Source organism: Macrobrachium rosenbergii, chromosome 1 (assembly GCF_040412425.1).
Source record: "Macrobrachium rosenbergii isolate ZJJX-2024 chromosome 1, ASM4041242v1, whole genome shotgun sequence".
Taxonomy (NCBI): Eukaryota; Metazoa; Arthropoda; class Malacostraca; order Decapoda; family Palaemonidae; genus Macrobrachium; species Macrobrachium rosenbergii.
The window spans coordinates 33918988-33934260 of NC_089741.1; the positions used below are offsets into that span (position 1 = coordinate 33918988).

Below are 15273 nucleotides of genomic sequence, written 5' to 3' on the forward strand. Positions count from 1 at the left end.
CACTGGCATTGGCATTCTATCGGGGATGGTGTTGGAATTTAACTTTCTATAGTCTATCACAAGTCTCCAATTTCCATCTTTCTTTGGAACAAGTAGTAATGGAGAATTATATGGAGATTTAGAAGGAATGACTACCCCATCTTTCTTCATTTCTTCTATCAAATTATCAACTATGGGTCTTTGGCTTATTGGTAATCTGTAATTAGGAATAAAGAATGGTTTTGTTCCATCATCTAATACAATTTTATGCCTTAGGACATTTGTTCTACCTAATTTATCTCCTTCTATTGCTATTACATCTCTGTATTTTTCTAATACTTGAATTAATCTATCTTTGTTTTCTGGAAAATCTGTTTTATTCACTTCTTTGCTTAATTCAGATGTTTGACCAGTTACAGAGAAAAATGCTTCTTCTTCTAATGTTAGTAATGGATTGTTAATAGGTATTCCTTTACAAAAGATAATGCCTGCATAAAGTGTTAGTTTGTTATCTGAGTAGTTCTGGACATAAACTTCACAAGTATCACCCTTCATGTGGACTAAAGAATTATCCATTCTGACAAATTCTGGTAACTCTTCATTTAGTAAAAAGAACATCTTTAACTCCTATCTCTTCTTTTCCCCTTAGATGTATTTTTGTTAAACACTTTGGATGCAAAATTACCTGTCTGTTTTAGTATTAACTGTACTTTATTATCATCAGCAGTGCTTACACAACATACTTCCTCATCTTTTGTTTCTGCAAAGTAACAATGTTCTGCATCTATACTAGTTTCTTCAGTTACTGCTATTATATCATTTATATCTACTTTATTTATTTTCTTTAACAACAGTACCTCATTTACTAATTTCCTTCATTATCATAGCTGATTACTACATTGCTATAATGTTCTGTATTTATCTCTGCATAATTATCCTCATAAATGTCTTGTTCCTTGTCATATTCAGAACACTGGAGATCACCTTTATTTATTTCTGGTCACTTCTTTTGTTGGAGGGTATAATTTCTGGATGTGCACATCTTATCTTTCTAGTCTGTAATTTTGGAAATTCCTCCTTTCCGTTACCATTCATTTTAATTTGATTTGTTCTCTTGATGATAAGTTATTTTCTGTATGTCTTTGTCGCTTGTTGAAGTCGTCTCAGACAAATTGATCAGATTTGGGTGAAACTTTTCTTCTTCAAGCGTAAAGCATACGCTCTTTTTATTATCTTGTGTAACGTTAATCCTTCCTTCTCGGCAATTCAGTATAATTCCACATTTCTTCATTAATTTATATGAGAACAACACCTGTGTGTGGGAAAGAACCTGTCTTCTAGAACTATAAAACTTTCAACAGTTTTATGTGACGAAAGGTCTATTTCTAAGTTCACATTGCCTAAACTTTTTATCTGTTTACCCGCTACTCCTTTTATTATCTTGCTTTGACCCTGAATTAGCGTTTCTTTAACGCCTAAGTAACTTGTTAATGTGTGTTTATCTATTATGCTTACAGTACTACCTGAATCCATAAGGACAGTACATAATTTATTCTGTATTGGAATTTTAATGATAGGTAAATCCTTTCTGATTATTTCTTCTTCATCCATGGAAAATACTACTTCTTTACTCTGCAATATGGATAGTGCGGATGAACCTTCACTTCTCCTATTTGCTAATTCTTCTCTTAATTTATCTTCTTGAAGGGACTTCCTTGTGGTATTCTGTGTAGGGATAAATTGTCATTGATTTGAAGACTTATTTGATGCTGAGCGGTTACTACTTAATTCAACTATTTCTTTATTTCCTTCTTGTGTTTTAAACCAGCAATTCTTTGTTAAATGTCCTATTTTCTTACAAACCGTGCAGATTCTAGGTTTTCTACACTCATTTGTAAAATGATTTGTATACCCGCAGTTTTCGCAGGCTGTCTTGGTCTCGCCCCTTGAGCGGAATAGTTCACTTGGGTTGAAGTGTTTGTGTTTGAGTTTTGACCATATCTATAAGGTTTGTGTGGTCCACTCTTTGTTAGATTGTTTCTTCCCCTTTGATCTGGATTCCATTTTCTTTTAGTATTTTGGGCATATTTCCCTTGGAAGGTATTTGGTCTATTTCCTGCTTGTCTGGAATTATCATAGAATTTATTATTCAGTTTAAAATTAGGATTATTATTTCTGACTTTCCTTTCATTTTGTGCTTCTGTTGTTCCCTACGAATTCCTTGGATAGATTTATCTCTTTCCTTTGGATTTCTTCTCTCATTGTCTTCAATGTTTGAAGGCTTGTTTTTCTGGGATCAAGTTTTATTTTTCTGAAAGCTTTCTTTTCCTCTTCTCCAAGAATATTATATATGGTTCCAAATGACAGGTAATTTAATACATGCCGTAGCTCAACTAATTTCTGGGCACTAGCCCCAAACTGATCCTTGTCTCCTATAGTAATACCTGTCTTCTCTAAATCTTCGCTTATTTTCTCTATTGCATTCTCCACGCTTGCGTACAAATTAGCAATTGTTTTATATTGTGGGTTTAGAAATCTAGTTAGGTTATATAAACCGTCAGTCTGATTTACTGGTTCCCAGAGTGATAAACAAATTTCTTTAAATTCTACATAGTTATTAAGTTTGCTAAAACTTGTGGAATTCAAAGTTTTATGTGCGTCTCCATGTTCTGAGCTGACGAGCAACAAGGCTTCATTTATCTTAGCTCTTTCATCTGTTATTCCCCTGAAATTATACGACTATCTGCATCTGCTAGCCAATGATTTACAGTATAGGCTTCTGAGTCTGCTTTTGTCAGGATTGGAATCATCCACCTGTCCACAGAAGCGTGTGGCGGTTGTTATGACGGCCGCCTGGTTCATATTAAAGAATTGTAATGTGCGAGTATTATTAGTATTATTAGTATTGTTACTATTATTATTATTGTTAGTAGTATTAGAATGATTAACACTATTTTGGTTCTGGTTATTTGTGTTATTATTGTTAGTATTTCCTTGCACTACAGCGGAGTGGGAATTTAGTCTTGAAATTCGACTTCGTCTAATTGTCGACGGTCTTAAATCGTAATGTGAATGTCTAACAGTGTTCAGTAATTCATCAAATACTCGTTGCATGTCCACACACAAAAAAATTTTCACTCAGAGTACATCAATCAAAAATATTTTCGTTATATTGTACCAAGATTAAAAACAATTTGTCAAATTGTCACACAAAAAAAATTAAATTCTCTATTGAGTTCAAGTGCACAATTAAAACCTTTTTCAATACTCAAAATAAATTCTTATATGAAATTGGGCATCATATCATTAAAATTCATTATAATAAGTACACAAAATTACATATATAACTTCTCAAATAATCATCACCAACCGAGTAAAAAATAGCTAATTCCCTATCTAAATTATTTACTAAATAATTAATTTATCATTGAGAGAGTAATGCTGGTATTTATGCAAAAAGAATTTTATTCACTAGAGAGAGTTTTCTTAATTTTCAATCTTATAGCAAGATGCTAAAAAAATATATCTTCACTTATTTATTAAGAGAGAGTGGATAGTAAATTCCTTACTGTGTTGTGTTGTTGATATCGTGATATCGCTAAATGTTGTTCATTCGGCGGTGAATGTTTCGCTGTCGGATCACTACGTCTGCGTTGTTTTTTCCGCTGTGGTTTTCCGCTTTCGGAATCTTTGTTGAAAGTTTGTACGTTGTTTTTCTTCAATCACTCGATGCAATGTCGCTAACACTGGGCTTATTATCGCTGTCGGCGTCTTGCTCAATTTGTTGACGGTAACAGTTCAAAATGTTTTGGCTTCAGGACGCAATAAACTGTTTTATTCACACTCGACGTTCTTGTTGCAAGCTGCAATTCGCTAGAGTAATTTTATTTCTTCTGATATATTTTGTTCGTCGTCGTAAAAAATCTAAGTTCGATTTGAAGAATTTCGTTTCACTGTAACTTAAATAATTGCACTGATAATTTCATTAATGTTCGTTTGTTTCGTCTCGCCTTCTGGATCCACTTTAGCTGCCACCAATTGTAATGTTTTATTGTTCCTTTTTATGTTCTTTGTTATATGTTTGCATAGATTTTAGTCTTTCTCTTCTTACCTTGGTTTCTTTCAAGGTGTCCTTCAGATCGCTTCGTGGATGATGTGCTATCTTTGTATATTTATTATTTTTAAATATTGATATCTCTCAGAAAGGCGTATAGAGACGAGATCGGTAATTTCTTCACTTTAATTAGTACTTAGTATTATAAAGATCAGTACAAAATTAACAAGTTACAATGATAGAAACGAATCACTCTTGAATCAGTCTATATGGGGAACACGGAAGCGATTGGGAGAAGTACTCTCCTTGAAGGACACAGTTCTGACTCTGGTCTCCTCGTCGGTCTCTCACTCGTTGAACCTCAGGAAACTTGCTATCTGTAAATCTCCACCTCCTTCTAGCCTTATTGGAAGGATTAATCAGCAAGGCCTCCCCTTCAAGTAGCTGATTGGAAGGACTGTAGTGGGTGTGATTCAAATCTCTCCTTAGAGGACTTGATAGGAGGTGATCTTAGGAGGGTGTGGAAAGACCCTCCCACACATAATTGATTGGAGGTTGAAGAAGTATATCACTTGGGTCAACCCCAAATTCCTGGAACTTCCACGAAAACACCTTCCGGAGAAGGCGGGACTATAGAACCAGCTGTTGTAAGCATTTAGACTGTGCTGACTCATGTTTTGCTTGGCTTCAATCGCGAGGCCATTATTTCCCATTTTTACGACTGTTTTTATGGCTTAACACGATATACTGCAATGTAAACATCTTGCGTATTGATAACACGACACAAAAGCATTTGGCCGTTATCACTGTGTTCTTTGCCACTCTCTTTACTCTTATTTCTCTCTCCTTCTCTCTCCTAACTTTTTCTCTTTCTATCTCTCTCTCTCTCTCTCTCTTTTCTATTTAATTTCCCTATCTATTCTACACCACAACAATGGAAACGTCGCCGCCCCCGCCTAACTTATGTACGGAATTCCCGATGTATAAACGATTTGCATTGGTTTACAAATATCTTATTCAACACAACACGACTGCTAACCTAATCACTACGTAAACAGAAAATGAGTAATGAGGGAAAATTAGCTTAAAACTACTCTTACCTCTGAACTGGGATTCTGAATAATTGTACAAAATTTCATATTACTGCACTGTCTTCCAGTCATGTAATTACAGTAATACACTTTCTTGTAACTTCGTTGCTTCTTCTGCAGCAGAAAACAATAAAAAAAAACATCGTATTTCTCTCAAATATGTGAAATAGCACATAGTACAAGACACCAGATACAAAAAAGGATTTGCGAGCGTATTGCAATCCCCGGGAAGGATACAAAAATGTATACCATGAATTACGCATGCGCAGAAGAAATTCGGCGCGCTATTAAAAGTTAACGTTTACCGGTTATTTCTGAAATATCCAGGTTTCGTTTCCACTAAGTCTACATTTCAATTTAACGAAAAATTTCGTTTTCATGTTAGCAGTGTTCCAATATAAAAAAAATTGTTGTAGGCTCAAACGGCCACATATCCTTCAAAGGTTCTATACTGGCAGTTCAAGTGAGGTCCGTTTTTTATTTATGGTTTTATTTGGAAACTAACTTTTTATTATAAGTTCATTTTCTTGAGTATATCATCAGTTCCATTCAGTTATGGGTATGAAACTGATAGAGTTGGTATGTTAGTACAGTAGGCTTCATTACCAACTCCCAAACGCATAAGGCCAACTACATTGTGATTTCAACAAATTTTTTAGTTTTGAGTGCAAAGCAGAGGGGGGGAGGGGGGGAGGATGGCTTTTGGGACTGAAGTCCGAATCTCACTTCAAAAGCCCATGATCTTTTTAAGCTTTTAAAAATTATGACAACCCTGACACCATGTTCCCTATAAATTACATTAAAACATATTACTGGGCATTTAGCCTACAATGGCAACCTTCATTTCCCTTATTTTTTAAAATGCTTTTAAGGTGCCACTATAAAAATAGAATTCTGCCAACAGATACATTATGCACCCAGTGTTCTAAACATTGGCGTCTGGCAGAACTGCAGTCTGGTTCAAGTAATAACACAAAACAGATCCCCAGCGTTGTTTGAAATGTCAGAAATCCGTTTTTTTAATTCTGATAATTTTTTTTACCAAAAAATGTTGCCTTAAATTAAAACGGTGAAGTCCACGGCATATCTTGAAAATCCAAGGGATAAAAAAAAAAAGAATGCTAGACTTACTGGTTAACTCACACAATCCATCTCTGCAATCCTACTTCGGATCTACTGAAAGTTAGTCTCACATTTATAAGTCTCAATTTTGCCAATGCAGTTTACGTAAAAATCTCTAGCAGTCAATAGTTAATACGTCCTCCAACAGGTCACCCTAAAATGGACTAGAATGCAGAAAACTGCACCCAAGAAATTCAAAATTTTTTGGGGGGAGGTCCCCAGACACCCCCCTCAGGGATAAGGCCCAGATGTTCAGAATGCCTGGCTCCGCCCCTGGTGCAAAGTATAAGTTGTACCTATAACGCTATCCTTACATAAAATGATCACAAACATAATTCAATCAATGAATCATAGAGGAAAATCACAGAAACCACATTACAGTACTATATACAAAAATTTATCTTCCAAGTAAAAAAAAAAATTACAATACAATGCTGTACGTGCATAAACATTCTTCTATATAAGCTTAAAACCAATACATTCAGCTTAATGCTTAAGACACTCATCTTACATTTGCACTAGTTACTGACCTTGGTATCTCATATGTGGACATCATTAACAGAATAAAAAGAAATGTCATCCCAACACAAATAAAAGTAGTAAACTGTAATTCATTAAAAATAATTCACACATAACATGACCCAATACTAAAGCAAACTTGAACAAAAGAAAAATTACTTAACCTATTACTAACATACCATCTTCTTATTAGGGGTTCTTCAGCTCAAAATATTTAAAGCAATTACAAAAAATGGTTGTTACATGAACACACACTGGTGATTCCATCACAGTCATATATGTTACTTGGAAAACACACCAGAATTGTGTTTCTAAGGCCCAGATTCTTTGGGGGAATTAAGTAGTCAAGCTCATATGTTTCTTGACCATTTCATACAAATCTCAGTTACCCTAGTTTAGCTATCCTAACTCGTAGTTCATTCGTGTGGGGCTTGACAAGCCTAGCTCATGGCAAAGTCAACTTTTCTACTAAGTCTAGTTCGCAGAAAAGCACTGAATATGTATGTGGCAGGATGAAGACCTGTAGGCAGGCCCATGAAAACACTGAAAGAGGGGGCAGATGAAGACCTTGACCTGAAATTAAATAAGTAGCACAGAATAGAGCAGAACTGACAGAACTCACTGTACATTAAACTTGTACTGGCGAAAGATGACGAGATGGTGCTGACGTTGCAACCACTAACACTCAAGTCTCACATCTGTTATCCAGTTCAATGATTACATGATCTGTGACAGTTACAAAATATTAATCATATTATGTACAGTATTACAAAAATAAAGGCACATGGAATGGAATGGAATATAAAATTTGGGCCAAAGGCCAAGCGCTGGGACCTATGAGGTCATTCAGTGGAAACAGAAATTGAGAGTGAAAGGTTATGCAGTAAAGGTGTAACAGGAGGAAGACCTCGCAGTTGCACTATGAAGCAATTGTTATAAAAGGGTGGAAAGTAAGATGGAAGAAAGCGTTATGAATGGAGGTACAGTAAAAGGAATGAAAGGGGTTGCAGCTAAGGGGAAGAAAGAATGCTGCAGAGAACCTGAAGTAATGCCTGCAGGGCACCACACGAGGTGCACTGATGGCACTAACCCGTACAGGGAATATAGGCACATCAATAACTACCAATTTAAGGGCTTTCTCAAACTATCCTGCCAATTACCAAATTCTGTTCTTTTTTAGCTGGTAAATACAAAACTAACCAATTGCACTCATTGTAAACATTTTACAGTATATGTCCAATACTGTCTATGCAGATGGAAGATACTGTTTTGATAACAGGTTTATATCATGGAGAAATAATTGCATAGTACTTTGCTTTCAACTTTGGTAGTTTATACTGTATCAGTATGTCCCACAAAATTTTACAATGTACTATGCAGGAAAGGTTTCATTATAAATGAAATTCTCCAAGGGTAAAACTGGAAACTGAAAATTACAAGAATGCTTAACCATTTTTGTGACAATTATCAGTATAAGGGAGACTTATTTTTTAGCACCACAAAATAACTAAAATAATAACGATGATTAGCAAGACCCTCTGCTTCTCTTGCTTGATCAATCAGACAACACAAAACTTCGATGATACTATTATTATCCACTGGCAATAATTGTGGAGCAAAATGTGAGCAATAACTATAAAATCCTACACACTTAGGTAACCTATTTCAACATATAGCACTATATATCACAATATTCTGAATTCCATTACAGTATTTCATTTCAGCAAACTCTCTAAGTAGTCCTTCACATTATTGAAGCCTCTTGCCCTTGCAATATTGATGAGAATTCCAGTGGCACTTTTACCACTTCTGTTTCTGCATATTGAGCAGTTGCACAATCCACGGCAAGGAGGACACATCCATTTCTGTTACAAGAGAAAATTAGAGTAAATATATTAAACTGTCGTTCAACTCGTACATTTCAAATCTTTCAATAGCAGTAGATATTAAGAAAACATTTATATCTCATTTGATGAAACAGCTTCTTGAAAATTTACTATGTAGGTAAATTAAAATTCTACAAATCCCTACGGTATTCCTTGTAAAATGTTCTACTGTTAATTTATACAGTATTCAGGAAGCTGATCCATGATGCTCTGCCTGAAGGAATATTTTTTACGTTTTTTTTTAATTAAAACCACAATCCAACTATGATTTTTTATGTACATTTTGTTGTATCCCTACAATATCCAAAATCTTCACTACAGCTGAAGCACCTACAGACCAAAGATTACATATAACAAGAATATATAGACAAAAGCAGGAGTAACACCTGGGGTAAGATTGTTAGTTAGCAAAACTCTATCGATGACAAAAACTTCTTAATGAACTAGTGAGGGAGATACCACTCAATCTCACTTTTGACAAAGTTCTGCTAGTTGTATTTGCAATAACAGCAAAGGAAAGGCTGAAAACTTGTATTCACTCTCCTTGGCTAATAATAGAAGAAGTTATTTTAATTCAACATTGGAGTCAACATACTACAAACGCAATCCATGTCATATTTTGTAACATTACCAGGTGAGTACCACAGACGATGAACTTCTCTGCGCTGGTCATAATAAATTGCAGTCAGAAGCTAGTTGAATGATTCAGTTAAAATAGAGAAAGGTAAATACAAAACATAAAATCCATTAGTTTAATGTCACAATCAAGAGAAAATTTGGGTAAAGAAGTTGGAAAAGTCATATGGTTTGGTGGGAAGAGATATTATAAAGAAAGGGTGAGAATAGACAGAAAGTGATGCAGTTAGGTGTTGCACAGCTACTACAAAGAACTTTTATTACCATTTACACTGAGGAACAGAGGAGACTGAGGGTGGAAGGAACAGCCTTATTCTGCAAGCATATTTTGTCAAAATGGCAGTCTCAAGTCTGCAATTTCCAAGTGGTATATACAACATGCACAGTGACCTATGATGGACTCTGAGCAAGTCCACATAGAAAGCCTCTAATGCATATATAAATGAGTGAGAAAAATACAAGTTGGAGCACATATTCCTAGCAAACATAAAAACTTACTGGATCAAGTAAAGCATCAATAACATCTTCTCCATAGCGATTTTTCAGACAGGGGCCACAAAACATTCCTCGTGAACCACTGCACTCCCCAGACCTACATACAGTTTTAGTGTCCAATGTCTTTTGCCTGGAAAATTAAATGGAATTACTTTAATTTTTAAACTTAAGGAAATACTGGTAACGATTTGCAACTTCAAAGAAAATTGTACAGTATTGTACTGTCATTACTACAAATTTGCATGACTGCCTGCTACCTAAAACTGCATGACCAATCAAATGCCGAGTTATTCTAAATTGTATCTGATATTTCACATACAATCTCAACACTTTAGCAGTTGACCAAATCACTGGGCCCAACTAACTTCTATGTTCATACGATAGGTCTAAAGAATGACAGAGAACGCACTTATTATTAATGAAAAGTACTTGCTGATAAAAAAAATTGTTATTCATTAGGGTTAGACAAACCACAATCAAGGGGCTTGACCAAACTAGACCTGCCCATGTGTATAAGACCTGATGCCTTGCTGGTAGTCTACATACTGTAATATAAAATAAAGTTCTTCATAAAAATTTTCTAGCCAATCCAGTCCACCCAAACATAAAGGTTTGAAACATTTATTAAATACAGTTCACAAAATCAGTTTCTGTAAAAATAATCATCCTGACTATTCACCAATATAACAAACAAGATACTTAAACTCAACTGCACTTCCTCAAGTGACAAAATACAGTAGGAGGCAGGGTACTGTAAATAAAAATTCAAAGCTCTCAGTAACATAAAAGTACTTGATACACTATTTTTTGAGAGAGAGAGAGAGAGAGAGAGAGAGAGAGAGAGAGAGAGAGAGAGAGAGAGAGAGAGAGAGAATCTTACCTGCACTGATGAGAGAGAGAGAGAGAGAGAGAGAGAGAGAGAGAGAGAGAGAGAGAGAGAGAGAGATCAGAGAGAGAGAGAATCTTACCTGCACTGATGACAAGTAGTACCAATGCTTTGGTTGTATACTTTCATTCCACATCCCTCGGCAATGTTTCTAAGGTCTCTCTCAGTGATGTCCTTGGGCATTACTATATTAACATTTGGATCAAACTGGCCTTTTCTCTTCCTCGCGCCATGGCTACTTGTGCCCTCAAGACTCATTCTCTTCACAGGGGATAGTGTGAATGATGAAGACAAATTTCTTGAGGCTTCTTTAATCCGCTGAACGTCCATATCCTGAAACACATTGGAGTAAGTAAAATATGTTATTCAAGAGCCTCATTATGTTATGGCTAACCTTTCATTGTATGAATCCAAACTAGAATATTTTATTTTATTGTTTAAAACATCTGGGCAGACTAAAACATCAAGGTAAACACATACAGCAAATACTGTACGCCACGTTGGACTTCAATAAGTCTGGTTTGGGATAATTCAGAACTGTTACAATATACTTGCTTGGCATTAAAAACTTCTGTCTTCAGGCTAAAGACATTAATGGAATCCGCTACTTAATTCTAATGTTCAAACCATCCAAAATACACATGAATAAAACAAAATCATACACTTCTCAAACTTACGTCAACGTAGCAAGTTACTTCGTCATCGGAATCTTCCCCTTCACTGTGGTCTTTTAGGGCAGAGTGGAGCTTTCAAAGCTAAACTTGAGGAAAATTGGTCGAGCCTCCTCCTCTTCATCATCATCTAACTGCTGCCAATCAGATGGTGAACTGGCAACTGACGAACTTACACTACCTCTCCGTGACCTAAAGAAAAACAATTAACACTCAATTAGTTTCAACAACTGTACAAAATACACAAAAGGATTTTCAATGATTCCCATTCATTACATGAAAATAAAACAAGATGAAAGCGCTCCATCACAAAAATACACAAAGTAAAGAAAATGCAAAATCACACTCCATAAGTTAAAGAAGTCTATATAAATGACCAAAAACTTACCCACAGAAATTAAGTCACATATGGTTATGAAAATATACACACACACTAAAGGAATCCTAGAAGCTGAAAATAATAAATGCAAAAATGAAAATGTATCACTCAAAATAAAAATCTCAAAATTAATTCATTGTTGTGACTACATGTGCAGTGTCATTATAATGCAACCATTATACTGACCAAACATACTGCATTATACCCTGTTTGAAGGAAAAGTCTAGTTTGTAACATACTCTAAGCATCATAAATGAACATGCAATGCAATGCGTAAGCATCTACACCACAAAACACACTGGAGGAAGTCAGAAAATTGGTGAAATCAGACATTACAGCAGAACACATTAAATTTCTATTAAACGAGGAGTTTCTAGAGCAGAATGATGGTTGCTGCAATCACAATGACAAAATCTACAGTTGCCTTATCAACTTTCTTTTACTACAAAGAGAGGCAATAAATGATAAAGTTGAAAATAGATCTGAATACGAAAAATTTTGAGGGAAAAACTTTAGGACACAGTGCTTGAACTATTCAAGTGTTATACTTTAGGACACAGCACTTGAACTATTCAAGTGTTATAGCCAAAAAGCAAACCAATGGACAACTTAATGAAGCATAGAACTGGATTCAGCTGTTATCTATCAGCCCCAGTTTTCACTTTACTAGTATACAGTAACCAGTTCTTACAAGGTCACATTCATAACGTTTCACTAGCCAGAAAGTAATACGGCTTGGATCATTTAGCATGAAAAGGCTTTTTATATAGTTTCAGTGCAATAATCTCTTCACGCTTATCAGTAGTTCTCAATACAAACTTTATTATTCAGTTGGTCTTGTACTGCATCTAAAAAGATTTATCCCATAACGCCTAAAAACTACTTCAGTTTCTTCCTTTTAAGAATAACATCACCTTGTCCGAGGTGGAGAGTGGTATGGCTGAAAGCGACGAGTTCTTCTCTCATTTCTAGCCGGCCATTTAGTGGGTTCTGACATTCTCTTTGGTTTTAATGCACTGGGTGTAGATTTCGGGGTTGAAAAAGATGATTTGAAATTGCTGAAGTCTTTCATGAGGGCATCAATCTGAAATTTTAAAAAATGGAAATAAAATATTCAAAACGCTGTAGCCTGGTAATATTGATACTCAGCAACCTCAAGAGAGAAAGGGAAAGAATTGTCACAGAAAAACACAATGCACAGTAACATGTAACTTGGTACTACTGTTACATAATCAAAACACAAGAAAACCGATTACAATATAGTACAGCATACAGGACTATGCACTTACCAACTGTTGTCTCTCATTGATGTTTTTTTCACGAAGCAATTCATAGTCGCTCAGGTCCTTTGCTCGCAACATTGTGCAGGTTATATTTGTCAATTCTGGAAAGAGAAACAAATGTAGGCTTTAAATCCAATGACATTTCCATTACCAAAACTACGCAAGTACTGCATTGCTTGAGAAAACAAAGGTACCTTTCAATATATACAAAGAGATTTGATAAAAATACTCTTTTAAAATAGAAAATGCATAATTATCAAAACAGATGTAGTACAATAAATGCAAAAAATCAAAATTTTGTACAAACAGTTTCTGTGATGAAATTCCCCTAAACTTCTGAATTTACCAAATAACAGTGCCAGAAACTGTACCCATGTCCTGCATTACAGTTGTGAGATTTAATCAATCCACCATTCTGCTCTTAAAGTGCCCAACATGATTTCATTATTTTTTTGCTGTCAGGGAGCAACTCTGTACATTCTAAAGTTACTATACTAAGCATCATTCTCAAGAGTCATCAAGTTTTAGCCTTGTTACACACACATAAGAGTATGCATTCTAGCAAACCAGTTTGAGGCATCCTATGACTTTTGCTTCTAAACTATGGAACACCTTGTTTTGTGCTATGTTTCCTAAATCATTATATCAACCTCTTTTTACGAAGTATACTGTATTTACCATAATTTAAAAAGCAAAGTCCATTGGCACACGCTGAGCCTGGTTAGGTCTGCCATGCCTATTTTGGCAATCTTCCATTTAAAATTTGCTTTCAGACTGTTGACAAATCAGGTTGTTAATGACATAAATTCTATATTAGTATCATCATCTCACATTCATTATCACTACACTGTAGTACTGATAAAAGGTTATGATTTGAGAAATATTTTTATTAATATAAAGTACAGTACTTCAATAAAGGTGCACAGACCCATTTTATTTCCATATATTGAGAACTAAAGCAAACTCTGAAAGAATGAATGGAACCAAATAATTTCACTGATCTATCAATAGACACCACCCTACTTACGAACAAGTTATGTTCCTGACGCCATTTCTATTTTGTATACTCAAACAATTATGGCAAATCAATTTTGATCCACTGAAAAACTTGTATTCTATGACAACCCAAGCAAGTACATACTGCCTATATTCAGTCCAAAGAAACTTAACATACTATTAACTTAGAAGCCTTCAGTCTGCAATCATTAGTCAACACATCGAGAAAGCTGCACCTTACCTACATCTTTGCATGTGCATTACGTAAACCACATAAATAAATTACCGTATTCCAAAATGCAAGCTTTCTCTTGCACTTACAACAGAAGATTTCTCTTGGACCTTAACTGCATATCTTTTGCTATCTCTGACCTTTGAATTCACACTGTGCAGTAAGACCAACATTTCTTCTTTTTCTAACCTTGCCAATGGCAGTTGTAGATCTACACAATCTGTGGACTAACATTTCTACTCTTTCACACATCCACACGGTTTCTTTGCCGTTTTGCAACCTGAAAACACAGTAAGGGGAAGCAAACTCCACTCCCAAAGCCATTTGGTGGTCTCTGACCAACGAGTAGTGACATTTATTGTAAAATTTCTGGCATTCTAAGAAAAAAGTATGTCACTGCCCTGAAGGGGAAATATTAATGGTAAACAGGCTATAATACCGAATACAATTTATTATTAGTCTAGTTAATATATTACTCATCAAAGAGCACAATGGAAGGTTTACCAGTTTTTTCAAAAACTAAGGTTTATTGCTGAAGCAGAATGCTGATATTTGATTTTCCTTTCTAATCTTTTCTTTTATTCACCAGAAAAAAGTAGAACAAGTCTCTCTTTGTTCCTGTAGCTATCAAAACGCTCTAAAATTAACAATGGTCACTACAGCAATTCGAGCAACCTAGAAGGATTTATTGAATTATATGGTATGCATATTATGTACTTTACATCATGGATTAATAAGGATTGATAGAAAATTAAGCTTTAATACTTGAAAAACACAAAAGTACACTTGGGAACACTGTCTGATGTTGTAAAACCCTTCATTATATCCTGAGTTACCTTCAATTATTTTCCTGCAATCATCTTTCATGGTTCTTAGTGAATATGCTACATGTAGCCTGGTCATAGGTTAACCTAATCTTTCTCTCAGACACAAACTGGCCTTCACTGCATTTTGACTACAGCAAGCTGGTTGTGGGGCTTCATATAACAAACAAGCATCAATGACCTGATGCAACAAATGTTAACCTATCAACTGGCCAATGCT

The 15273-nt window shown here is 35.2% G+C and overlaps 1 protein-coding gene across 1 annotated transcript in view; it reads right to left on the bottom strand.

The window, feature by feature from the left end:
• Nucleotides 1–6626: 6626 nt before the first annotated feature.
• The window catches only part of LOC136848714 (cell division cycle-associated protein 7-like), a 42817-nt gene continuing 34170 nt past the window's right edge, over nt 6627–15273 (bottom strand). The window contains 7 exon segments of the mRNA XM_067121276.1: nt 6627–8630; nt 9786–9912; nt 10751–11001; nt 11346–11419; nt 11422–11531; nt 12633–12802; nt 13008–13102. Coding sequence (XP_066977377.1) covers nt 8481–8630; nt 9786–9912; nt 10751–11001; nt 11346–11419; nt 11422–11531; nt 12633–12802; nt 13008–13102 — 977 coding nt within the window. The 3' untranslated portion in view covers nt 6627–8480.